This window comes from Pseudorca crassidens, chromosome 19, assembly GCF_039906515.1.
Source record: "Pseudorca crassidens isolate mPseCra1 chromosome 19, mPseCra1.hap1, whole genome shotgun sequence".
Lineage (NCBI taxonomy): Eukaryota > Metazoa > Chordata > Mammalia > Artiodactyla > Delphinidae > Pseudorca > Pseudorca crassidens.
In genome coordinates, this window is record NC_090314.1 from 43,937,152 (window position 1) to 43,960,973 (window position 23,822).

At 52.6% G+C, this 23,822-nt stretch overlaps 2 protein-coding genes and 1 long non-coding RNA gene across 10 annotated transcripts in view; 2 read left to right on the top strand and 1 right to left on the bottom strand.

The window, feature by feature from the left end:
* Nucleotides 1–237: 237 nt before the first annotated feature.
* Nucleotides 238–13,912, top strand: RAPGEFL1 (Rap guanine nucleotide exchange factor like 1). 6 transcript variants are annotated; one of them, XM_067714957.1, is made up of 16 exons: nt 238–1,143; nt 3,926–4,004; nt 4,933–5,068; nt 5,293–5,390; nt 7,438–7,553; nt 7,792–7,959; nt 8,704–8,801; nt 8,896–9,018; nt 9,566–9,744; nt 9,819–9,909; nt 10,494–10,544; nt 10,888–10,975; nt 11,184–11,248; nt 11,605–11,683; nt 11,937–12,057; nt 13,655–13,912. In XM_067714957.1, the coding sequence occupies exons 1-16, from the start codon at nt 624–626 to the stop codon at nt 13,887–13,889; spliced, it is 2,247 nt and encodes a 748-aa protein (XP_067571058.1). In that variant the 5' UTR covers nt 238–623; the 3' UTR covers nt 13,890–13,912. The 6 variants fall into 6 exon arrangements, with proteins under 6 accessions (XP_067571058.1, XP_067571062.1, XP_067571060.1 ...); XM_067714961.1 differs by having other exon boundaries at nt 11,937–12,053; XM_067714959.1 differs by having other exon boundaries at nt 11,629–11,683.
* Nucleotides 7,057–23,585, bottom strand: LOC137212067 (uncharacterized). The gene is made up of 3 exons (XR_010937341.1): nt 23,368–23,585; nt 20,873–21,001; nt 7,057–7,091 (listed from the first exon to the last, which is right to left on the bottom strand). It is a non-coding gene; the product is annotated as an uncharacterized lncRNA (long non-coding RNA).
* WIPF2 (WAS/WASL interacting protein family member 2) overlaps nt 23,523–23,822 on the top strand; it is a 38,700-nt gene continuing 38,400 nt past the window's right edge. For 2 of the 3 annotated variants that reach the window (XM_067714976.1, XM_067714975.1), the window contains exon 1: nt 23,523–23,719. The gene's annotated coding sequence lies outside the window, so the exon portion shown is untranslated. The remainder of the gene's footprint in view (nt 23,720–23,822) is intronic. The other variant, XM_067714974.1, reaches the window with a different exon arrangement.

Consider the following 23,822-nt stretch of genomic DNA (forward strand, 5'->3'; position numbering starts at 1 on the left):
AGCCAGGAACCCCCTCTCCATTGGTAAATTACTCCCTCACCCTTGTCCTTAATGTCTGCGTCTGCTCTGAACCCAATGCCGGTCAGCCCTTACTGTTTCCCTCGCGGTCAGCCCCAAGTCGAAGCCTGGCGCGGCCCAGGGGGCGGGTCCATTTAGGGGAGGGGAGGGGACTGGGCGGGGACTGGAGGAGGGGGCGCGGTCTCAGTTCTGCCACCTTCCTCCGGGCCGGGAGCGCAGCCGCCACCGCCGCCGCCGCCGCCGCCGCTGCGTCCTCTCAGCCTTGCGCTCCGCCCGCTGGCTCTGCCGCCGCAGCCCGGCCCAGGAGCGCAGAGTCTTGGGCACCGGCCCCGCAGCCTAACCACCCTTCGGGCCGCGTGCGCTGCAGCCGGCATGGGGGGCCACTAAGAGCGGGCACTCCTTCCCTCTGGCACCTCCCCCGGTCCCTGGCCACTGGACTCCGGCCAGCGCACCTCGGGCACCTCTGGCCCCCAGTCCGGCGCCCGGCACGGCCCTCCGCTGTGACCCTCCAGATCTGAGCACCGTGTCCCCACCCCCCACCCCCCCGCCTGTGCCTGGGACACCTGGGTCCCCCGGCGGCCCCGAGCAAAGGGGCGGGGGGGAGCATGAAGCCGCTGGAGAAATTTCTGAAGAAGCAGACGTCGCAGCTGGCGGGGCGAACGGTGGCGGGAGGTCCCGGCGGGGGTCAGGGGAGCTGCGGCGGGCCTGGAGGGGGTGGGGGACCTGGCGGGGGCGGCGGTCTAGCCGGGGGACCGCGGCCGCTGCAGCGGCGTCAGAGCGTGTCTCGTCTGCTGCTCCCAGCTTTCCTCCGGGAGCCCCTCGCCGAGCCGGGTCTGGAGCCGCCCCCAGAGGAGGACGGTGGAGAGCCGGCGGGGGTCGCGGAGGATCTCGGCAGCGGGGGGCCCTGTTGGCTGCAGCTGGAGGAGGTGCCGGGGCCCGGGCCTCTCGGGGGAGGGGGTCCCCTGCGCTCCCCTTCCTCATACTCCTCAGACGAGCTGTCCCCGGGCGAGCCTCTGACTTCCCCACCCTGGGCCCCCCTGGGCGCCCCCGAGCGGCCGGAGCATCTTCTGAACCGGGTTCTGGAGCGGCTGGCCGGAGGGGCCACCAAGGACAGCGCCGCCTCAGGTAAGGGGTGGCTGGCTCATCCATCCCGGAGTAGGGGGTTGCCACCTGGTTCCTCTTCCTTTGCCCTTGGACGGTGGGTGGGGGTTGCCCTATGCCGAGCCTCGGCGTGGGGGCGGGGGAGGGTTGAGTGGTCAGCTGGGGGCCTATGGGAGGAACAGACCTTTCTGCAGCAGAGAAGTGGCAGTGCCACCTTCGTCCCTGTAGCAGCCTCACCCATGGCTGCAGAAGAAGCTGAACCCCTTTCTCTCCTTAAGCCACCCTTCCTCTCACCTGGACGTTTCATCTAGACCCTCATGCATCCCTGATGCTGACTACCTCCTTCTGTGGCCCAAAATTAAGGCCTGACACACTAAGATGGAAGCTGCCCAGACCAGTCAGTGCAGCCCCCTAGAGGTGGCCAAGCCCCACAAGACCTTCCAGGAGTCCCCGATTCCGTTTAGAAGACCCAGAGCAGAGGGCTGGCCCACTCAGTGGGGCAGTGCCAGACAGGCACGCGGCCCAAGCTGCCTTTTGGGCTCCGGCAAAGGGATGTATTGTCCTTAGCAGCTTGGGGGGAGGGAGGTATTCTAGTTGGGGGCTGACTCAGAAGGTATTTGTTGGGGGAGAGGCAGCTGGGCAGACATCAGGGCCCTGCAGCATCCCGGGGGGTCTGAACCTCTCCGACTCCCACCCTTCCGGTGGCAGGCCTCAGCACATGGCCTCTTTAAAAAATAACCGCACCCTGAGAGGCTTATTCCCTGAATGATGATGCTATTTTGCCACTCCCCACCAGCACCCGTACTAAGGGGATTCTGAGGAAACTGAGGCCTCAGATTGCTGGTTAGTGGCTGAGGTAGAAGACCGGAGGGTCTTTAGGGCTAGCTCTCGGCATTTCACCAAGCCCAGCGGGGTCTGAGGATTGGGAGCCCTGGTTGAGGGCCTAAAGATGGGGTTTCATGCTTTGCTCCCAGACCTTTGCAGGGAGTCCTAACCCAGGTGTGTGGAATGGGGCTCCACTCCCCTAGATTTTTCTCAAGACCCAGGTACTCTCCTTGGCTCAGGTTGTAGTTGCCCTGGGGAGCTGACACCTTTTGGATTTAATTAGAAAAATATCAGACACACACAGCTCTCTTAACCATAACTTCCCGCCTACACCACACACCCTATGTCTCTATGACACATTCCCTGGGGAGGCTGTACATTGGACCAGAGCCTGCCTTGGAAGAGACAGACGCCAAACTGTAGCCCCCATAGCAGCATCTCCCCCACTCTGCCCCCACGTTCCTCTTCCTTTGCTCTGTTTAGCTCTCCTGTGAGATAAAGAGTAGAGGAAAGATTTTGGGCATCCCTATTCCTCGTCCCCATACCTGGAGCTGAGGGTCAGGGCTGGGGGGCTCAGACTCACTTTAAAAACTTGGCAGAGAGGAAAAGGGAGAAACTGTCTTTCCCCTTCCGCAGGGGCAGGGGCCTGGTGCCACAGGCGCTGCTCAGTCTTCCCTGGGGAAGGACTCTTGAACTGACTGTCACCGTATTATCTGGACTGGCAGGCTGGATCCCCAGAGTAACTGCTTTGGGGAACCCCAAACCAGTCCCAGAGTGAATGAGAATCAGCGTAACCTGCCACTCTGATATTCTCCAATATAACCAATGTTCTTAAGCCATCTCGGTTCCCTCCCAGGGCGTGTGGGAGGAGGGGACTTACAGAAGGTACCCCAAACTAACCAAAGGCTCTCAAACGTCTAAGCAGCCCCACCTGCCCACTGTACTCTGACGCTCTGCTGGCCTCAGGAGTCTGGGTTCTTACTCCAGCTCCATGCAAGTCCCTCCCACAGCTCTGGGCCTCAGTTTCTCATTTGTGAAATGAAGTAGTTGAAGTAGAGGATCTGGTGTTGATTCTCCTGCTCCACCTTCATGGCTGGAATTGGAGGCCAGGGGACGGTGACCCGGGGGCCATCAGAAGCCTTGGTTTTGCCCTGGGGCAGTACCTGGGGACCTGGCCCTAACCTGTCCTGGTGAGGACACCTGGCTCCCTCCCCGAACCCTGCCTGTCTGTGTGTGCCAGGCTGCCCTGCCCCACCCCAGGTCTGGCTGCAAGTCAGGGCGACCTTGTACCTGGCTGACGGGCTGAGCCAGGCCCAGATGGGGGTGTGGAGGGAGAAAGGGTGGTGTGAGGAACCACTCCCCTCCACCCTTCCATCATTAACTCTTTCATCCCTGGGCGTCCGGAGGACACAGGCTTTCTATTTAAAGGCTTTGGGATCAAAGAGATGGCAGTCACTCCCTCTCCCTTTGAATGGGGCTGGTTCTCACCTGCCTAGTTGGAACTCAAATTTGTTAGGTAGGGAGTGAAGAAGGGCGGAGGGACACACACACACACACACACACACACACACACACACACACACGTTGACCCTAACCTCTGTGCTTAAAAGTTCTCTTTGTCTAGAGACACTTCTGGGGGCTACCTCTTCCTCTTTTTTTCAGGCAGATCTCAAGCTTGGTGTATTAACTGACCAGCTTCCCACACACATTGGAGAGAAGTGGGCGTGGCCATGCAAGCGCGCCCCCTCCTTCTCTCCAGCCGCCTCGGCAGCTGCCAACCCCACCCCCGCAGCGGCTGCCCAGAACCTTCACATGTGTGTGTGTGCGCGGGTGTGTGTGCAGAGCGTGACTGGGCAGGTGGCTGGGGCTCCAGCCTGGCTAAAGAGAATTTGCCCTCGGAGGCAAGAGAGGGGGTGGTGAGTGTCAAATTGGGTCCTGGAAGTGCCCTCCCGACATCAGTGGTGACAATTGCTCTCTACAGATATCCTGCTGGATGACATCGTCCTCACGCATTCTCTCTTCCTTCCCACGGAGAAGTTTCTGCAGGAGCTACACCAGTAATATCCTTTTGGGGAGCTTGCAAAAGGGGAGGTCAGGAGGGAGCCACCCCCCCTCACCCCACATGTGATGTGAGGGTCTAAGCTCTTCCCTAGAAAACACACCTGGGTTTCAATTCCAGGTTTTTCACTCACCAGCTGTGTGACCTTGGGCAGCTCACCTAACCTCCTGGGGCCTCAGTTTCCTCTTCTGTAAAACAGGGGTAAATAGCACCTGCCCTGCCTCTCTATGGGGCTGCTGTGGAGACCATTCTGACAGCAGATGTGGGAGTGCTCTGGAGACTGCAGAGCCCTGTATAGATGTAAGGGGTTATTACTCTATTAAGAGTGCCTCTCTCCCCACTGAATTATTGCGCTGAACATCTGGTTGCCCAGTGAGTTATTACAGGGTCTGATGTAAACATCAGGTCGTGGCTGTGCTTCAGCGGGGTCTACTAGAGACAAGCCACTGGCTGGGCTATTCACAGGGCCTCTCACCAGGTTATTCTAGGACCTAATTATAAACGTCAGGCCAGTGAGTAGAATATCATAGGCTCTCTTAGAAACACCAGGCCTTACACTGAAGTCTTGTCAGGCTTGTGGTTAGCACCATTGGCCTTTATCAGCCTGCTGTAAGCTCCAGGCTGTGGGCTGATCAGGGGTTGGGTGGGTCCAGGCAGAGTAGCTTCTAGTGAATTTTCTCAGGTGAAATTCAAACAGGCAGGGGCAGGAGCTGGATGTGGTCTAGTGGGTGTCATCCCTACCTACTCTGGCAAAAACCTGGGCTGGGGCATGAGGTGGTCTTGGTTCCAAGGGCCCCTGGAGCCCCTTTCTCCATGGCCCCAAACCTAGAGAATTTTTAGGGGTAGCCTTGCCTCCCATTGCCTCCCATACCCCTTCCCGGTGTCCTCAGGTCTGCCTGCCCAGGGCTTTTTCTTAACTTAGGGGTCAGCTTTGTTTGGGCAGGAGGCATGGAGGGCCCCGAGGGGCTTGGCCGGAAGCAGGCCTGTCTAGCCATGCTCCTTCATTTCTTGGACACCTACCAAGGGCTGCTGCAGGAGGAAGAGGGGGCTGGCCGCATCATCAAGGTGGGCCTGGGATGAGAAGGTGGGTGAGCAGGCTGTTTGCTCTGGAAGGGGACCCCTTTGAAGGAACCATACTTCTCAAGCTGGGTACCTGGAAGGAAATGATGCCAGTGAGCCTTAGCATGTACGGTTCTTCTGTGCTCGCAGGCATGGAGACCCTGCCCCGCCCTTGCAGAGGGTGATGCTTGAGACCCCTGCCCTCACCTTCTCTCTTCTCATCTCTGCAGGATCTGTACCTGCTGATTATGAAGGATGAGTCCCTTTACCAGGACCTGCGAGAGGACACACTGAGGCTGCACCAGCTTGTGGAAACAGTGGAGCTAAAGTGAGGGGAATAGGCTGGGGGAGGGGACAGGAAAGAAATCCCCCTTGTTCCTCTCTTACAGGGCTGGGTGCCTGTGGCCTTTGGGCTCCAAGATGCTTTTATTTTCATTCCCTTTCTCTTACTGGAGAGTAGCACAAAGCACTGTCTCCAGTCATTTTTGGGGTCCATTCTCCCATCCATTTATTTGTCAATCCAATGGTGTACTGATAAATATTGAACGATCAGCACTTCAGGAAAAAGAGCCCTGGTTTATAGCTTTTGCTGATTCCCATGGTGTAAATTCTCTCACTGTGGTTGATTCCAAGCTACCAGTATGACATTACTGAATGTGAAGTTGGGAAGAGATGTGCAGTAGCAGGCCATTAGGTACTATCTTCACCATATAAATCCAACAGACGTAACTTAACCTGAAGAGCATAGATAAGAGTAAAAGGTAGTGAAACAATTAGGAAACTACTTTTTGGGTAATAATTTGGCTGTAAGTTTATAAAACATATATATATATGTTTATATATAATTATATGTTTTATATATATGTAAGTTTACGTATGTATGTATAATTAAATTTTGAATGGCTATGTTTAAAAACCAGTTGGCAGAACTCCCCAAAATTTAACAATCTGCTTTCATGAAACAATGTGAGCTGGCTTCAGGACACTACCGCATCCATCCCTCCATCTTTTCAGCCCTTTCAGTTTCTCCCTGCTCCATCCCACCATCATAACCCTCATTTAGGCGTCATTATCTCTCACCTGGATTATCGCCACAGCCTCCCATCCAGGGCTTCAGCTTATGGTTTTGTGTCTTTCTTATGCTGACCCCAGAGAGATCTTTCAAACTTGACAACATTGTGCTTCTGTTCCAAGAATATCCACGGCCCCCCATTGCCTACAAGATAAAGTTGCAACATCCGAGACTCTCTCTTTCTGCCTCTGGTCATTCTTCCCATCTCATCTCCCACATCCCCCTTCACCCGTGACACTCCCTATACACCCCACCATTCCACGAACACCTTTGTGTTCCCAACTTCCTGCTGTCACTTATGTGGTTCACCCCAGCGTGCCCTCCTCCCACCCCCTTCTCTTCCTGTTGTCCTTCAAGGTCCAGGTCAAATGCCATCCTCCCAGTGAAGGCATCTTTTAGTAGTAGCTGTCCCTCCCCCATACCAACGTAACTCTTCTTGTACCTTTATTATATCACCTAACACCTCCTGCCTCGTGTTAGATGTAGCTGTATGCATGTCTCCCTCCCTCCCAGACTGTGAAGTTCTTTTTTTTTTTTTAATTTATTTTATTTTTGGCTGCGTTGGGTCTTCGTTGCTGCGTGCGGGCTTTCTCTAGTTGCAGTGAGCGGGGGCTGCTCTTCATTGCGGTGCGCGGGCCTCTCATTGCAGTGGCTTCTCTTGTTGTGGAGCGTAAGCTCTAGGCGCGCGGGCTTCAGTAGTTGTGGCACACGGGCTCAGTAGTTGTGGCTCGTAGGCTCTAGAGCGCAGCCTCAGTAGTTGTGGAGCACAGGCTTAGCTGCTCTGCGGCATGTGAGATCTTCCCGGACCAGGGCTTGAACCGTGTCCCCTGCACTGGCAGGCGGATTCTTAACCACTGCACCACTGGGCAAGTCCCCCAGACTGTGAAGTTCTTGTTGGCAAAATTCAGCAGACAGCTGATGACCTACACCTACCATGTGCCAGGCAGTGTGCTAGACCTGTAGGATGAAAATAAAATTCAGTCAGCTCTCAATCTTGTAAAAGAGATAAGACATGAACATAAACAAATATTAGCCCAATGTCCTATAGCTATTAAGACAAAATGGTGACCTCTCCTGGTGGGTGGGATGGATAGAGAAGAATTCACGGAAGAGGTGGCATTTGATTTGGGTCATTCAGACAGTTGTCCCATGCTGGCCATCGTCCTCTCTTCTTACCCCCTTCACCACTCTCTGAACCTGATGCCGGGGCATCCTTGACCAGTTCTGATATCCCAGATTGATGTTGCCTGCCTTGCATGCAGTATGCCTGGCAGGACTTCCTGATGCCCAGCTGTGTCCACAGCAGGATCCCGGACGAGAGCCAGCTGCCCAGCAAGCAGGTGAAGCCACTCTTCCGCCACTTCCGTCGGATAGACTCCTGTCTGCAGACCCGCGTGGCCTTCCGGGGTTCCGATGAGAGTGAGTGTGGACCGTAGGAGGGGCAGGGATTCCTTAGTGGCTGCGGGGGCTCCGGATCTTGGGCACCCTCTGTGGAGTCTCCCTTTTTCATAGAACCAGTCCTTTTCACAGCATATTTTTCAGAGGCCAACCAATTTCAGGTTGGGGTGGGGTGGGGAACAGAGGTGCCCAGGGGGGAACTGTGCTGATGCTGCTGTTCTGCCCACTGGTGAAAAACCACCTCCCGGTCTCTATCCAGTCTTCTGCCGGGTCTATATGCCTGACCATTCCTACGTGACCATACGCAGCCGCCTCTCAGCATCTGTGCAGGACATTCTGGGCTCTGTGACGGAGAAATTGCAGTACTCAGAGGAGCCTGCGGGGCGTGAGGATTCCCTCATCCTGGTAGCTGTGGCCTCCTCAGGAGGTGAGGGTCAGAAGGAGCTGGGCTGGGGAGCGGGGGTGGGGGGGGGGCGGGGGGCACAAAAAAAGAAATTCACAAGCCCAGTGCCTTGGGGCAGGAGTAAAGACTGAATTCTAGGCCCTGGCTGCTACTCCAAGTGCGGTCCTGGGACCAGACACATGAGCATCACCTGGGAGCTTGCTAAAAATGCAGTATCTCAGACCCCACTCCAGACCTGCAGAATCAGAATGTGCGTTTTAACAAGATCCCCGGGTGATTCTTGTGCACATTAAAGTTGGGGAGCAGTGGTCCAGGACACTTGCATGCTGCCTGGGTGCTTTGCCTCTTACATTGGAATCTTGTCCTTTAACTTCCACGAGCATCTAAGGATGCTACGTTTTTGAGGCCAAAGGCACAGGGTGGGCCTCCAATCCCGGTAGGAAGGCAAAAACCCTGCAGTGTAGTCATAGCCTTATTTTCCTGTAATTCAGAAAAAAAAATTCCTGCTTTCCCAGTGTCACAGGGATGATAGACTAAGAGAAGAGCTATAAAGAAGGTTGGGAGCCAAAAGGAGGTTATAAATGCAAGAGAACTCATTTTTTGAAATATGTCAGATAAATATGGCATAAACTGGTGATGATATGAGTCCTGTTAGTCTAGAACATGTCTGGGCGGGATTAGGAGTTTCTGGAGGGGACGGCGGTGGTGGCTGGGGTGTGTGAGGGTACAGGGGCCGGGGCTGAGGCAGGGCAGCTCGTTCTCCTGCAGAGAAGGTCCTTCTCCAGCCGACCGAAGACTGTGTCTTCACCACGCTGGGCATCAACAGTCACCTGTTTGCCTGTACCCGAGACAGCTATGAGGCCCTGGTAAGAACTTCACAAGCCTGGGCTGACAGGGAAGGCTGAGAGGGACCGGGAGCAGAAATTCAGAAGCCCAGCCCATGTCCCTGCCTGCCACCAGGTGCCCCTCCCCGAGGAGATCCAGGTCTCCCCTGGAGACACAGAGATCCACCGAGGGGAGCCTGAGGACGTCGCCAACCACCTTACTGCCTTCCACTGGGAGCTGTTCCGCTGTGTGCACGAGGTGGGGATTGAGGCTGGAGCTGGGCTGGGGGCCTGGAGGGAGGCAGCGTCTGGGCTGAAAGTTCTGGTTAGGACGCTCCCTGGCAGCGTGCCCTGGGGCAGTGTGCCGCCAGAACCTCTCTAAGCCTTTGTTCCCTTTATCTTAAAAAAAAAAAAAAAAAAAAACGCAAAGAGGGAGGAAACACCTCGCCTTACCCGCCCCCCTCCCTGGGTGGTTCAGGATGCAATTGCTGCTTACACAGAGCCTGACCCACGGTTAGAATTCGTAAAATATTCACTATTAAAGAAAATAAGGCAAGGACAATAATGTCGATCAGACGGTTCAAGCGCCTGGCACCGGGTAAGTGTTCAGTAGATGGTAGAGCATTATTAATGTTGGTTGTCTTTTCTCCCCCCTCTCTGTTGCATCCTGTCCTGTCCCGGTTTTCTTCTATTTTCCACCCCTCCCGCCCCGTCCTCCTGCCTTACCCTGCTCACCGCCTCGCACTGCCCTCTTCCCACCCGCACTCCCCACGCCCTGGCGGCCCCTCCTGCCACCGCGGGTGCAGCTGGAGTTCGTGGACTACGTGTTCCACGGGGAGCGCGGCCGCCGGGAAACGGCCAACCTGGAGCTGCTGCTGCAGCGCTGCAGCGAGGTCACGCACTGGGTGGCCACCGAGGTGCTGCTCTGCGAGGCCCCGGGCAAGCGCGCGCAGCTGCTCAAGAAGTTCATCAAGATCGCGGCCATGTGAGTGCGGCGGCCGCGGAGGGGGAGGCCATGGCCAGCCGCCCCCCCGCTGACCCCGCCTCCCGCCCCCGCAGCTGCAAGCAGAACCAGGACCTGCTGTCCTTCTTCGCCGTGGTCATGGGGCTGGACAACGCCGCGGTCAGCCGCCTGAGGCTCACCTGGGAGGTGATGAGACCTCTTTCCTTTCCTCTCCTCCCACCTGTGCTGGCCCACCTCGGGGGTCTTGGCCTCCACCCTCAGCCTAGACATCTCGGGCTCACCCCAAAGCGGCCTCCCGGGACCGCTGCTCGCCTCTGGGGAGCTTTTGTGCCGATTGGAAGGAGGCGCCCTCTTCTGGCAAATACAGCCCCGGGGCACACAGCAGGGCTGAGGGACCCGGTCCCAGGGCAGATTAGTAGAGGCGGATTCCCCTGGGGGTGGGGGTGGGGGTGGGGGTGGGGTGGGAGGGGGCAGTCCCGGCCAGATCGCAGCCTTAGCTCTTGGCTTTCAGACAGCACCCAGTGAGGCCTTGTACGTGGCACGTGCATCTGCAGAGGCCTCCATTTCCCCAGAATAACTCGTTCCTCTGGGCCGCTTCAAGCTCCCCAGACCTAGCCCAGGGCTGGTTCTACTTCCCCGCCGGCCAGCTTCCCAGCCCCCTGGGAGACACTCAGACCCTTTCCCCCTCTAACACCTGGGGATTAGTCAGGAGATCCCGTGAAACCCAAGGAGCTCCAGACTCTGACATCTCTTCTTCCTTCAAACTGCAGAAGCTGCCAGGGAAATTCAAGAACTTGTTCCGCAAATTTGAGAACCTGACAGTGAGTGGGTTTGGCTCTATTATCTGCCCCTGGACTGGCACCCCAGAGAATGTCTGTGCCCATAAACCTTTTACCTCAAGCTTCCCTTTCAAGGTTTTTAGTGCCTGGGTCCCCCCACCCCTGCCCGCCCTTGCCCACCACGCTGGGAGGGAAGATGGGAGGATTGCTGCTTCGTTATCCCTGGAGGAGAGGGGAGAGCAGTTGAGCCCCAAGCAAGACACCCAAACACACCCCTATCTGACTGAAGATATTTCTAGGGCAGGGGCTGAGGGAGGGAGTGGGGGATGACTTTGGGGTACACTGGGCCTGTCTGTCCCTTTATCCCTCTTCTGTGGAATGCTAGGACCCCTGCAGGAACCACAAAAGCTACCGAGAAGTGATCTCCAAGATGAAACCCCCTGTGATTCCTTTCGTGCCTCTGATCCTCAAAGGTGAGAGTCACTTCCAAGCTACATTCTTCTCTCCACGCTCTCCATGCCCCATTCTGACCCTCCGTCCCCTCTGAACTCAGCTCTGTGTGTTCAGCTCTCTCTGAACCCACCTAGAGAGGAGTTCCCCCCAGATTGAGTGCGGTCGGGGGGAGGGGAAGGGCCCTTTGGACCTCCTCTCTTACCCATTTGCTTCTCTCCCCATCCCTAGACCTGACTTTCCTGCACGAGGGGAGTAAGACCCTTGTAGATGGTTTGGTGAACATTGAGAAGCTGGTGAGTGGCACTGCCAACCTCACTCCCATTGAGTGGGGGAGGGCTGGCATCCTCGTCCTCTCCTAGCATCCCCCCTAAAGGTGCCAGCCTTCCTCATGGCACCCAGCTTGCCTGACAGACTCCTGTCTTCCTGGAGGTGTCACTGTGACAACCTGCCCACGGGTGGCAAAACTGACAGGCAGCTCAGGGTGGGGGGGCAACTCTGCCTCCCCCTCACCTGGCACCCTATTGCACCCCTTCTTTGGTCCTTTAGAGACCCTCCAGAGCTGGGGACTGGAGGGAGTTAAACCAAGAGAGTTGGAGATTGGAGGAGGGAGAGCATTAGAAGGGGGGGCATCTTTCTGTGCCCTTTTCAGGACTCATTCCTTGTCATCTCCCAGCATTCAGTGGCTGAAAAAGTGAGGACCGTCCGCAAATACCGGAGCCGGCCCCTTTGTGAGTAACCCACAGCGTTTTGAGAGCGTTGCAGGTAGAGCTTTGACTGAGCAGGGGGGGTTCCTGGGAGAGGTCCCCAGTTAAATGTTTATTTCCTAAAATGTGTCATTTCTCCATTCTCTCCTTGGCCTGCCTGGGGGGCCCTCCTGCCCAACATCTGTCCCAATCCACACCCTTCTCCTCTGGCTGGTATGTGTGTAGGGGAAGAAGGGTGGCCAGCACCCTGACTGCCTCCCTGTCTTCACACCCCCAGGCCTTGATATGGAGGCCTCCCCACATCACCTGCAGACCAAGGCCTACGTGCGCCAGTTCCAGGTCATCGACAACCAGAACCTCCTTTTCGAGCTCTCCTACAAGCTGGAGGCCAATAGTCAGTGAGAACAGAGCTTCTGGCTGGCCCTTCACCAGGGTCCTTGGGCGCCTGGCACTCAAGCACTTTGCACGACGTCCCAACCCATGTCTGACCTCTGTCCCCGGGAGCAGGAAAGAGTTGGGTGGACTTAGCCCTGGACTCACAAGCCTGTTTGTCCTGCTGAAGTCCTCTCCGCCTTGCTCCTTCAAGCCCAAACCACACTCTGCTGGTGCCTGCCCTCCCAGGGAACGTGGGCAGAGAGCTCCTTCCCCAGCCCCTCGCATAGAGGTCTGTTCCGGAGGTGCAGTTCCCAGCCTCCTCTTCCCAAGCAGGCAGGAAAGCTGCCCCCTTCCCATCTCGCAGAGCGGAGTTACGGGAGGGATTGGCGTCCTTCCTCTCCACCGCCTGCCAGGCTTCTCCATGGTCACGCTGGGACCCCTAGATGGACCCCCGAATATTATAGTTACCTTGTGTCCGTGTGGGTGTGTGCGTGCGTGTGTGTGTGTGTATGTGCGCCCCTTTGAAGGAGCAGGAGTGCATCTGGTAGTTGAGGGAGGGTGTTGTGTGTGCCGGGGAGGGGGTCCTTCTGTTTGGTGCTACCCTTGTCTACTCTGCCGCTGGGACGGTGTGGGGAGCTTTCGCCGCCCCACCACTCCCTGCCCAGCTCCTCTGATGCCCTGTATGTCCAGGCTTGTGGGTGAAGCTGCTCGGGAGGGCAAGGAGAAGCAGCAGACGGGAGGGTTACCCATCAGCCCTTAGGATTTCCCCCCTCAGGCCTCCCAAAGGTCCCTGGGTGGGCTCCCATGAGAGGGTGAAAGATGCTCAGGGAAACACTGGCCTAAGCTGCCTATTGGACCCTCCGTCTGCATTGCAGTGGGGTGAGGTGTGGCAGGGTCGGGTTGGGGTGCCCGCTGTCCATACTCCTGCTGTTCGGGTGTCTCACTGCTAAGCAGGGAGTTGTCACCTCCCTTCTGGCTCTTCTGTGGGATACCAACACATGGTCTCATCCTCCTCCCTGTCTTGACTCCCCCTTGGTCCTTCCCATCAGAGCTGGGGTGGGGTGGACGCCTGTACCTGGGGCAGGCAGCCCCCCAAGGTGGGGAACGAAACGGCAGAGACTGGAAAGGCAAAACTGGGCTCTGGCGATGCCTTTATTACCTGTCTGTCTCCCCTCTGTCTCCCATCACGGGCCTCCAGGGCTGAGGGGTGCAGGGCTCCCGGCAGCTACGGTGTGAGGTTTCCTGGTGCAGCCTCACCCTCCTTTCTGGCACCACCTCTTTCCCTTCCGAAGAGGCAGCAGCCAAAGCAGCTGCCGTTCCTATTCTGAGAGTGTATATATTTTTTACCAAAAGCTCGGGAATTGTAAATTTATTTTTTAAAACTCAAAGAGGGAAAGAGCCTTGTATCATATGTAAACAGTGTATCATAGGTTATGTTGTACAGTCCCTTTTATACAGCGGTCTGTCTTGCTCCTGCCCCCCCCAAAAAAATGTCTATAGACTCCCCACCCCCAGCACATTCACAGGCGCTGTGTCCCACCCCCTCCATCCCTCACAGACAGGGACCTCTGTCTATCTACTCCTCCCTGCTACTGCTGATGTGCCCTTCTCTCCCTGCAGCCGCCCTTCCTCCCGACCCCTCTTAGCAGCCTTGTCACTCCAGCTCTCATCATCCTCCCCAAACCCTGGGGCCCGCTGGTCCAGTCTCTGCTGCTGCCCACCCCTAGCCTTGACGCCTGCCCTGCTGCCGCCCAGGGGCCTCCGGACGCCTTCCTGTGCCCCACAGCTTTTCCAGAGTGAAACGTGTGTACTGTACAGGCTCGGTTGTCATTGCAGAAACCTCCCGGTGGAGTAAAAGCTGATAAAATTCTGAATCAACCCGTCTGCTGTTCTCCATTCTCTTTCTTTGAGCCTGGGGAAGGAAAGGCCGAGGGAGGGGAGAGGGAATCACCTCTTGGGGCTCTGGGCTACCTCAACCAGGCTGTTCTGGAGTGACTTTGAAAATGTGGGTGAGAGGAAAAGGCGCTAACCTTGGAAGAAATGCCACCTAGTGCCTGGGACTTGCAAGAGTGAATGTTTTCGTTCTTCCACGTTCCAGGTGCCATGGATATGTGATCGCGTTTAATTCTAACACTGTGAGGTGGAAGCTAGAAGCTGGGCAGTCCCAGCATAATGTCCAAGTTACAGGGCGAGCGAGGGGGCAGAACGGGGCCCCTAACCCAGATGTGTCCGCTATAGACAGCATGCACGTTCTCTAGCCCAGGGGTCCCCAACCCCCAGGCGGCGGACCGGTAGTGGTCCGTGGCCTGTTAGGAACCGGGCCGCACAGCAGGAGGTGAGCGGCGGGTGAGTGAGCGAAGCTTCATCTGCCTCTCCCCATTGCTCGCATTACCGCCTAAACCATCCCCCCCGCCATCCGTGGAAAAATTGTCTTCCACGAAACCGGTCCCGGGTGCCAAATAGGTTGGGGACCGCTGCTCTAGCCGCTACCCAGACAGCATGCACTCTGCACACAACCAGTACCTACCAGTTATACTATGCGGAGAATCTAGAGCCTCGTGTTAGGCTCTAATGAGAGCCTGAGCTCCAGGAGACATCATATACTCAAACAGCTACACGTGAGCCCTTGACCTTCCCTCATCCTGCATCAGTTATTCCCTCAGTCTTCTGCATCTCAGAAAATGGTCCTCTCGGGCTTCCCTGGCGGCGCAGTGATTGAGAGTCCGCCTGCCGATGAGGGGGACGCGGGTTCGTTCCCCGGTCCGGGAGGATCCCGCATTCCGCGGAGCGGCTGGGCCCATGGGCCATGGCCGCTGAGCCTGCGCGTCCGGAGCCTGTGCTCTGCAACGGGAGACGCCACAACAGTGAGAGGCCCGCGTACCAAAAAAAAAAAAAAAAAGTCCTCTTATCCACCCAAGTTTTCCAGGCGAGAATCTAAGACTCACCCTCGATGCCTCTTTCCCTCATCCCTCACTCATCTCATCGGCCCGGCCCGGCGGTTACAACTCCAGAACACAACCTGATCAGTCCACTTCTCTACGATTTCTCTATTACCACCCAGTCCAGACGCTTTCACGTCTTCCCTGGACGACTGCACTAGCCTCCTACCTGGGCTCTCGGCTTCCTCTCTCCAACCTGCTCTTAACCCCACCAGTTGGGTCTCCACACTGCAGCCAGGGTGCTCTTTTACAAACCTGAATCGGATAATGTATGGCTAAACTTAAAGAGCAGCGATACCAGGTGTCAGTGAGAATGCGGAGCGACTGGCACTTCTGTACATTGCTGGCGGGAGTCTAAATTGGTACAACCAGTTTGGAAAACTGTTCGGTCGTATCTACTAAAACTAAATGTACACCGTACCTGTGACCTAGCATTTCCATTCCTAGGTGTATATTCATGATAAAGAAGTTAGAAAAAACCCAAGTATCCTTCAACAGGTGAATGGACAAATCAATTGTAGTATATTCTTATAATGGAATATTACATAGCAATAAAAGGAACAAATGACTACTACCTGCGTAAATGAATCTCATAGACATAATATTGAGTAAGCAAACCAGACATATAAACTACACACTATATAATTCTGTTTAGAGAAGTTAAAAAACAGGCAAAATTATGGGGATTGGAGTGAAAATAGTGGTTACTCATGGGGTGGGAGAGAGTATTGAAGGGGCGTGAAGAAACCCTGTGTGGTGATAATAATGTTCTGTGTCAGGGACTTCCCTGGTGGTCCAGTGGTTAAGAATCCGCCTTCCAATGCAGGGGATGAGGGTTCGATCCCTGGTGAGGGAACTAAGATCCCACATATGCTGCGGGGCAACTAAGCCCTCGTGCCACAACTAGAGAGCCCGCGTGCCGCAACTAAGACCCGACGCAGCCAAATAAATAAATAAATTAATTAAAAAAATATGCCCGGGGGAATTCCCTGGTTTAAAAAAAGTTCTGTATCTTTTTTTTTCATTGAAGTATAGTTGATTTACAATGTTGTGTTTAGTTTCAGGTGTACAGCAAAGTGATTCAGTTATGTATATACACATACATTTATACATATATGTATATGTACATATACATATATGTATGTGTATATATATATATATTCTTTTCCATTATAGGTTATTAAAGATATTGAATATAGTTCCTTGTGCTATACCGTAGGTCCTTGTTTATCTATTTTATATATAGTAGTGTATATCTGTTAATCCCAAATTCCTACTTTATTTCTCCCCCACTTTCCCCCTTGGTAGCCATAAGTTTGTTTTCTATGTCTGTGAGTCTATTTTTGTTTTGTAAATAAGTTGCTTTGTAACATTTTTTTTAGATTCCACATATAAGTGATATCATATGATATTTGTCTTTCTCTGTCTAACTTACTTCACTTAGTATGATAATCTCAGGTCCATCCATGTTGCTGCAAATGGCAATATTTCATTCTTTTTTATGGCTGAGTAATATTCCATTGTATATATGGACCACATCTTCTTTATCCATTCATCTGTTGATGGACATTTAGGTTGCTTCTATGTCTTGGCTACTGCAAATAGTGATGCTATGAACATAATGTTCTGTATCTTGACCTGGATGTGGTTACACGTGTGTGTGTGTGTGTGTCCCCATTGAGATTTATACATTTCACTGTAATGTTACAGTTCAACTAAAACAATTCTGATTATTATAATGCTCCTCTGTTTTTGATAACACTTAGGTGAAAAATCAAAATGCGCTCTCTCTGACCTCACCTCCTCTCCCTTCTCTCACTCATCCCACTCCAGCCACATTGACTGCCTTACTGCTCCTAAAACACATAACACATTCTTGTCTCAGGGATTTTACCTTTGCTCTTCCCTGAGCCTTTCCTGACTATTCTGATCCCACCCCCGCACACCCCCGACTCTCTCTCCCCTAATCCTCCTGTGTTTTCTTCAAAGTTCTCATCGCTACCTGACATCATCTACTCTTCTTTGTGTATTTGCTCCTCCAGCCCCCAGAATGTTAGCTCCATGTGTTTCTCTTGTTCACGCTTCAGAACCTAGAACAGTACTTGGCACCAAGAAGACACTTGATACATATTTGCTGAATGAGTAAATTAGGTTGTTTGAAATAGGAGCTGTAAGAAGGGGACAAGACACAGGATGATAAATGCTCTTGGAGTTAAGCCAAGGAGATTCACTACTCGTCTGGGGATGGGGGGTGGGGGACAATAAGAGAAAACTCCTTGGGGGACTTCCCTGGCGGTCCAGTGGTTAAGACTCCGTGCTTCCAGGGACTTTCCTGGTTGTGCAGTGGTTAAGAATCCGCCAGCCAATGCAGGGGACATGGGTTCGAGCCCTGGTCCTGGAAGATCCCACATGCCGCAAAGCAACAAAGCCCATGCGCCACAACTACTGAGCCTGCACTCTAGAGCCCGTGAGCCACAATTACTGAAGCCTGCGTGCCTAGAGCCCATGCTCCACAACAAGAGAAGCCACCACAATGAGAAGTCCGCGCACCGCAACGAAGAGTAACCCCCGCTCACCACAACTAGAGAAAGCCCGTGCACAGCAACGAAGACCCAATGCAACCAAAATAAAAGAAGACTCCGTGCTTCCAATGCAGGGGGTGTGGGTTCAATCCCTGGTCTGGGCACTAAGATCCCACATACTGTGGGGTGTGGCAAAAAAGTACACACACACACACACACACACACACACACACACACAAAACAGAGAGAGGAAACTTCTTGGAAGAGATGACCCAGTCCTTGAAGCAGGCAAAGGGTTTGATGGGCAAAGTGTGGACATGGGAGCGTTGCTCAGCACTGAGAGCTGCCCCTCATGACACGAGGTGGTCAGAGAGCCCTGTGGGCTGTATGGGGAGAGGATGAGCTTACTTAATAATGTTTCACCTCCTAGGCTGGCTTAGCAGTGAAAAAATGGTGGAAATAATTTAGCGTGTAATAAATAAGATGTAGTAAGATGCTCTCTGGATCTGGTGCACAGTGAAGAATTTAAGCAGTGCCCTTTGCATCCACTAGGTGTCGCCACCAAGATTACTTCACCATGCTTGGGAATAGGGAGGAGGCCTGGGATGGGGAGAGCGGGGTAGAATCTTGAATCTCTCAGAGGGTCTATCTCCAGGCATGAGAAATTTGACCAGAATAACCCATATCTTTCATTCTCTGCCTTTCTACTGGCTCTTTCCCATTAAGCGTTTAAACCCCTCTCAACTCTCCATTTTTACAAACTCTTTTTTGTGTGTGTGGGATCTCAGTTCCCTGACCAGGGATTGGACTCAGGCCACGGCAGTGAAAGCCTGGAACCCTAACCACCAGGCAACCAGGGAACTCCCTACAAATGCTTTCCTTCACCTGACATACACGCTCTAGCTTCTGTACCCCCTCACTTCCAGTTCTAGGCCAAACTTCCTGAAAGGGTTGTCTCTACCTCCTCATGTCCCATTCATTCCTTGTTCACTTTGCCTTGTTCCCCCAACTTTTCAACATGAAAGATTTCAAACACAGAAGAGTTGAAAGATTAGTACAATGAATACTTAGATCTTTTTAGACTCTATGATTAACATTTTGCTAAATTTGCTTTTGTTCTCTCTGTACACACACACACACACACACACACACACACTTTTTCTTTTGCCAACCTACTTGAAAGTAAGTTGCAAACGTTAATATCATTTCATTCCTAAAAGCCTCAGCAGAAATCTCCTAAGAATAAGGACGTTCCCTTACATGTCTACCACACCATTATCACACCTAAGAAAATCAACAGTTGTTCCATGATATCTGCTAATATTCAGTCTATATTTAATTTTCCCAGGTTGTCTCAAAAAAATCTTTAAGAAAACTTAAAAAAATCCGGATCTGGGCTTCCCTGGTGGCGCAGTGGTTGAGAGTCCGCCTGCCAATGCAGGGGACGCGGGTTCGTGCCCCGGTCCGGGAGGATCCCGCATGCCGCGGAGCGGCTGGGCCCGTGAGCCATGGCCGCTGAGCCTGCGCGTCCGGAGCCTGTGCTCCGCAACGGGAGAGGCCACAGCAGTGAGAGGCCCACGTACAGAGAAAAAAAAAAAAAAAATCCGGATCTAATCAAGGTCCATGCGTTGCATTCGGCTGTTATTTCTCTTCAGCCTCTTAATCTAGAACAGCTTCTTTTCTTTTCGATGACATTGACTTTTCAAAGTCTAGGACAGATGTCTTGTAAATTCTTGACTTGTCTGATTGTTTCCCCATGCTCTTGTTTACTTGCATCCCCGTCCCCTCTATAGAGTATAAGCTATTAGTTCTGCCTAGAGAGGAGTGTCCAATACAAATATAATGTGAGCCATATCTGTAATTAAAATTTTTCTAGTAGTCACATTAAAGAAGTAAGAAGAAACAAGTAAGTTAATTTAATACTTTAACTCAATATATCCAAAATAATATCATTTCAACATGTAATCAATATAAAAATATTGAGACATTTTACATTCTTTTTTTTTGTATTAAGTCACTGAAATCTGGTATGCATGTTATACCCACAGCATATGTCAATTCAGACTAATCACTTTTTTTTTTTTGCGGTACGCGGGCCTCTCACTGTTGCGGCTTCTCCTGTTGTGGAGCACAGGGTCCGGACGCGCAGGCTCAGCAGCCACGGCTCACGGGCCCAGCTGCTCCGCGACATGTGGGATCTTCCCGGACCGGGGCACGAACCCGTGTCCCCTGCATCGGCAGGCGGACTCTCAACCACTGCGCTACCAGGGAAGCCCTTTTTTAAAATTTATTTTTTATTGAAGTAAAGTTGGTTTACAATGTTGTGTTAATTTCTGCTGTGCAGCAAAGTAACTCAGTTATACACATATATATGTTCTTTTTTTAAAATAAATTTATATATTTTCTTTTTTGTATGCGTTGGGTCTTCGTTGCTGTGCGCGGGCTCTCTCCAGTTTCGGCGAGCAGGGGTTACTCTTAGTTGTGGTGCGCGGACTTCTCATTGCGGTGGCTTCTCTTGTTGCAGAGCACGGGCTCTAGGCGCGTGGGCTTCAGTAGTTGTGGCACGTGGGCTCAGTAGTTGTGACACACGGGCTTAGTAGCTCCGCGGCATGTGGGATCTTCCTGGACCGGGGCTCAAACCCGTGTCCCCTGCATTGGCAGGCGGACTCTTAACCACTACGCCACCAGGGAAGCCCTACGTTCTTTTTTTACATTCTTTTCCATTCTGGTTTATCCTAGGAGAGTGAATATAGTTCCCTGTGCTATACAGTAGGACCTTGTTGCTTATCTATTGTCTATACAATAGTTTGCACCTACTAACCCCAAACTCCCGGTCCGTCCCTCCCCCACCTCCAACCCCCTTGGCAACCACAAGTTTGTTCTTTCTTTATGTCTGTGCAGAATAATGACATTTTTTTTTTTAATAATGACATTTTAATTGATCAATAGCTACAAGTGACTAACGGCTCCCAGCTTGGACCGTACAGCTCCAGTAGTTTTCCAGAGCTTAAATATTCTAGGGAAGAATACTTTATAGGTGCTGCTGTTAATAGCATTATGCCGGGAGGCGAACAGTGTCAGGCTGGCCCATATTAGTGGTGGCTGTGTTTGACTCTGTGGTTAAGGAGGCACTGCCAGATTTCTCCATTAAAAAGACACTTTGTTTTTTCTCTTTGCAAAGACGCTTTGTTTTTTCTCTTTGCAGTTACTATGTGGTGATTTTTGCATCTGGCAAATATCCTGTGTATCCTAACCATTCACTCTTGTTAAAAAGTTATTTTTAAATGTGTTGTGTAATATTTCAATCATACAAAAAGTTTAAAGACTAATATAATGAACACCCGTGTCTCCACCACTCAGCTTAAATGAAATCTTACCTTACAGCTGAGGCTCCTAGTACCTGCCCCCAGTCACAGGCTCTTCCTTTCTCCCCAGAGGCCACCACTTTCCTGAGTGTGGTATCATTTCCATGAGTTTCTGTAAACTTTCATTACATATGTATATATCTGAAAACAATATAGTGTTTTGCATTCAGGGGGAGTAGCAGTTTTACGGAGATATAATTTGCAACCACTATTTAAAGTGTGTATAGTCTGGGACTTCCCTTGTGGCGCAGTGGTTAAGAATCTGCCTGCCAATGCAGGCGACACAAGTTCGAGCCCTGGTCCAGGAAGATCCCACATGCCGTGGACCAATTAAGCCTGTGTGCAACAACTACTGAGCCTGTGAGCCACAACTACTGAAGCCCGCGCGCCTAGAGCCCGTGCTCTGCAACAAGAGAAGCCACCGCAATGAGAAGCCCGCACACTGCAACGAAGAGTAGCCCCCACTCACCGAAACTAGAGAGAGCCTGCAGACAGCAACAAATGTGACATAGTGAATATACTATGACTCATGAATGCTTTCCAAGTGTGTACACGGTTCAGGTGCATTCCATTTAGTCTTTTCTCCACTTTGCAGATGGGGAGCCTGAGGCTGGTAGAGGTTGAGTACCTTGCCCAAAGTCTCACCCTATTCAGTAGTGGGGAGAACTAAGACTCGAGGCCTTGGGCTCTTCCAACAGCACTGCCTCCGAAGTCTTTGTGCCCAGTCATACCCAGCGGCCACTCAGTGCAGGCATCCATCATCTCTCACTTAGATGTCCACAACACTTTTGCCTTTAACCTGGTCCCCTCTAATCCATCCTCTAGGCTGCAGTCAGTCAGAGGGATCTTTCTAGAAGGCAAAGTGGGTCATGGCAGTTCTCGGCTCAAACTTTCTAGTGGTTTCCCTCTTGCCCTAGAGATAAAAATCTAACTTTTCATGAGAGATAATAAAGTCCTTCACAAATTGGCCCCTGGCAACTTGACAGTATAGCATGGGGCAGTGGTTCTTCATGGATGCATGTTGCAAATTTGTGGTAGCTTTTTTTGTTTTTTGCCCCACTGCAAGGCTTGTGGGATCTTAGTTCCCTGACCAGGGATCGAACCTGGGCCCTCAGCAGTGAGAGCACGGAGTCCTAACCATTGGCCCGTCAGGGAATTCCCTGTGGTGTTTTTTTTTTTTTTTTTCCCCCTGTGGTGTTTTTTTTTTGTTTATCCCAATGATAAGTTCGTGCTACTGGCGTTTGGTAGGCAGGAGTTAGGGATGCTATATTTTGGCAATGGAAGGGACCATTCTGCACAACCAAGAATTATCCACATGACTTTCACTGTCTTACTGAACATTCTGTGTGAAAAATCTATTATCATCTTAGCCTAGAATCTATCTCTATTAACCCTACATCCAAGGGAGAAGGGGACAGGTTTACTTCTGGTTCACCCTAACCATGAGGATGTAGTCCTTTGGGGTCCCATCTTTACGAAGGAGAATGTCCTGTTAAACTCCCCTGTTGAGGAGGTCCTGGGGTGTTTTCTTTTCCCACAAGACCTGGAAAAAGCTCAAATTCATCTAGTTAGGCAAGTGTCTTCAGAGCAAAAGCCTGCTTCAGTGTTCCACTTATCTCTCTTTATGTCCCCTGCCTTCACTTACTTTGTTTGCCCTGAAAATTCCTCAATTTTCCATTAAAGCATTTAAGAGCTGGGGACCTGATGAAAGCACTTTATCACGTGCTTTCCTATTCATCACCTCATTTGAGCCTTCCAACAACCCTATGAAATAGTTGGGACAGGCATTATTATGTAGACCCATTTTACAGATAGGGTAGCTGCGGCCCAAAGGTACGCAGTAAGTAGTGAGAACTAAGTCCCAACTCTATCCCCTTACTTCGGATTCAGCGTAAATAAGGATGATGGAGAGACCCAAAGGACATTGTGAAGATATATGACAATGGGGTTGACTGCAACGGAAAAGCATTTTTGTGGGTGGACTAGGGAGGGATCCTTAGTCAGCTGGGACCGAGTTAACAGCAGCCCCACCAGGGAGGGCACAGGATTCCTTTCCCTGATCCAGGCAGCTGGAAGTCCGCAGCACCAACCCCCAGCTCTGGAAACAGAGGAAGCCCAGGCCCGGTAAAGAGGAGACGGACGTTCACAGGTGTTCGAGTCAGGCAGCTAAGATGACGTTAAGGATAACTTGTTAACAAGGCCTGCCTCTGTTCCCGTGACAACCAGAGCTTGACTACTGAGCCCTTGCAAGGTTGACTGGGGCGGGTTCTTCGTTAACTCGAAATTAGGAAAGGATATTTATGGGGTGTATGTGTGCGCGCGCGCGCGCGCAAAAAAGATGAAAAAGATATTCAAAAAGATGTTCAGCTCAGTGATTCTCCACCTCCGCAACATGTTAGAATCACTTTCGCAATTTTAAAAGTTCCGATGCCTAGCCATACACAAGACCAATTAAATCAGAATCTCTGGGGATGGAACTCAGGTATCACTATTTAGTCAAGTCTTACCAGGTGATTCTAATCGCAGCCAAAGTTGCGATCCCAGCTTTTAGCTGCTAAACCAAATTCCTGCGACCTTCTCCAGATGGCAGCCACCCGCCCACTTCCGCCTTTACGTGCCCTGGCAGGGGGAGGGCTTTCCAGGGGCGCATGCGTGTAGCTTCTCTTCGCGCTCTGCTCCCTCCTCCTTTTCCCCCTCCTCCATTTTGTTCGCGGACGCTGGGGACGGTGGGAGCAGATCCATTTCCGGGTTGGCAAAAGGGGCGGCGGCGAGAAAGGGAGCTTGCCGGGGGGCGAGCAAGACGGGACGGAGCCGGAGCGGAGGTGGCGGAGGATTTGCTCCCGGAGCCGCTGTGCCCAGGTCGGGAAGAGGCCGGGGAGGGTGGGTCCGTCGCTGAAATGACCTGAGGACCTGAATGGGAGGGAGAGCCGGGGGAGGGGCGATTGGGGCGGGGCTTGAGGAG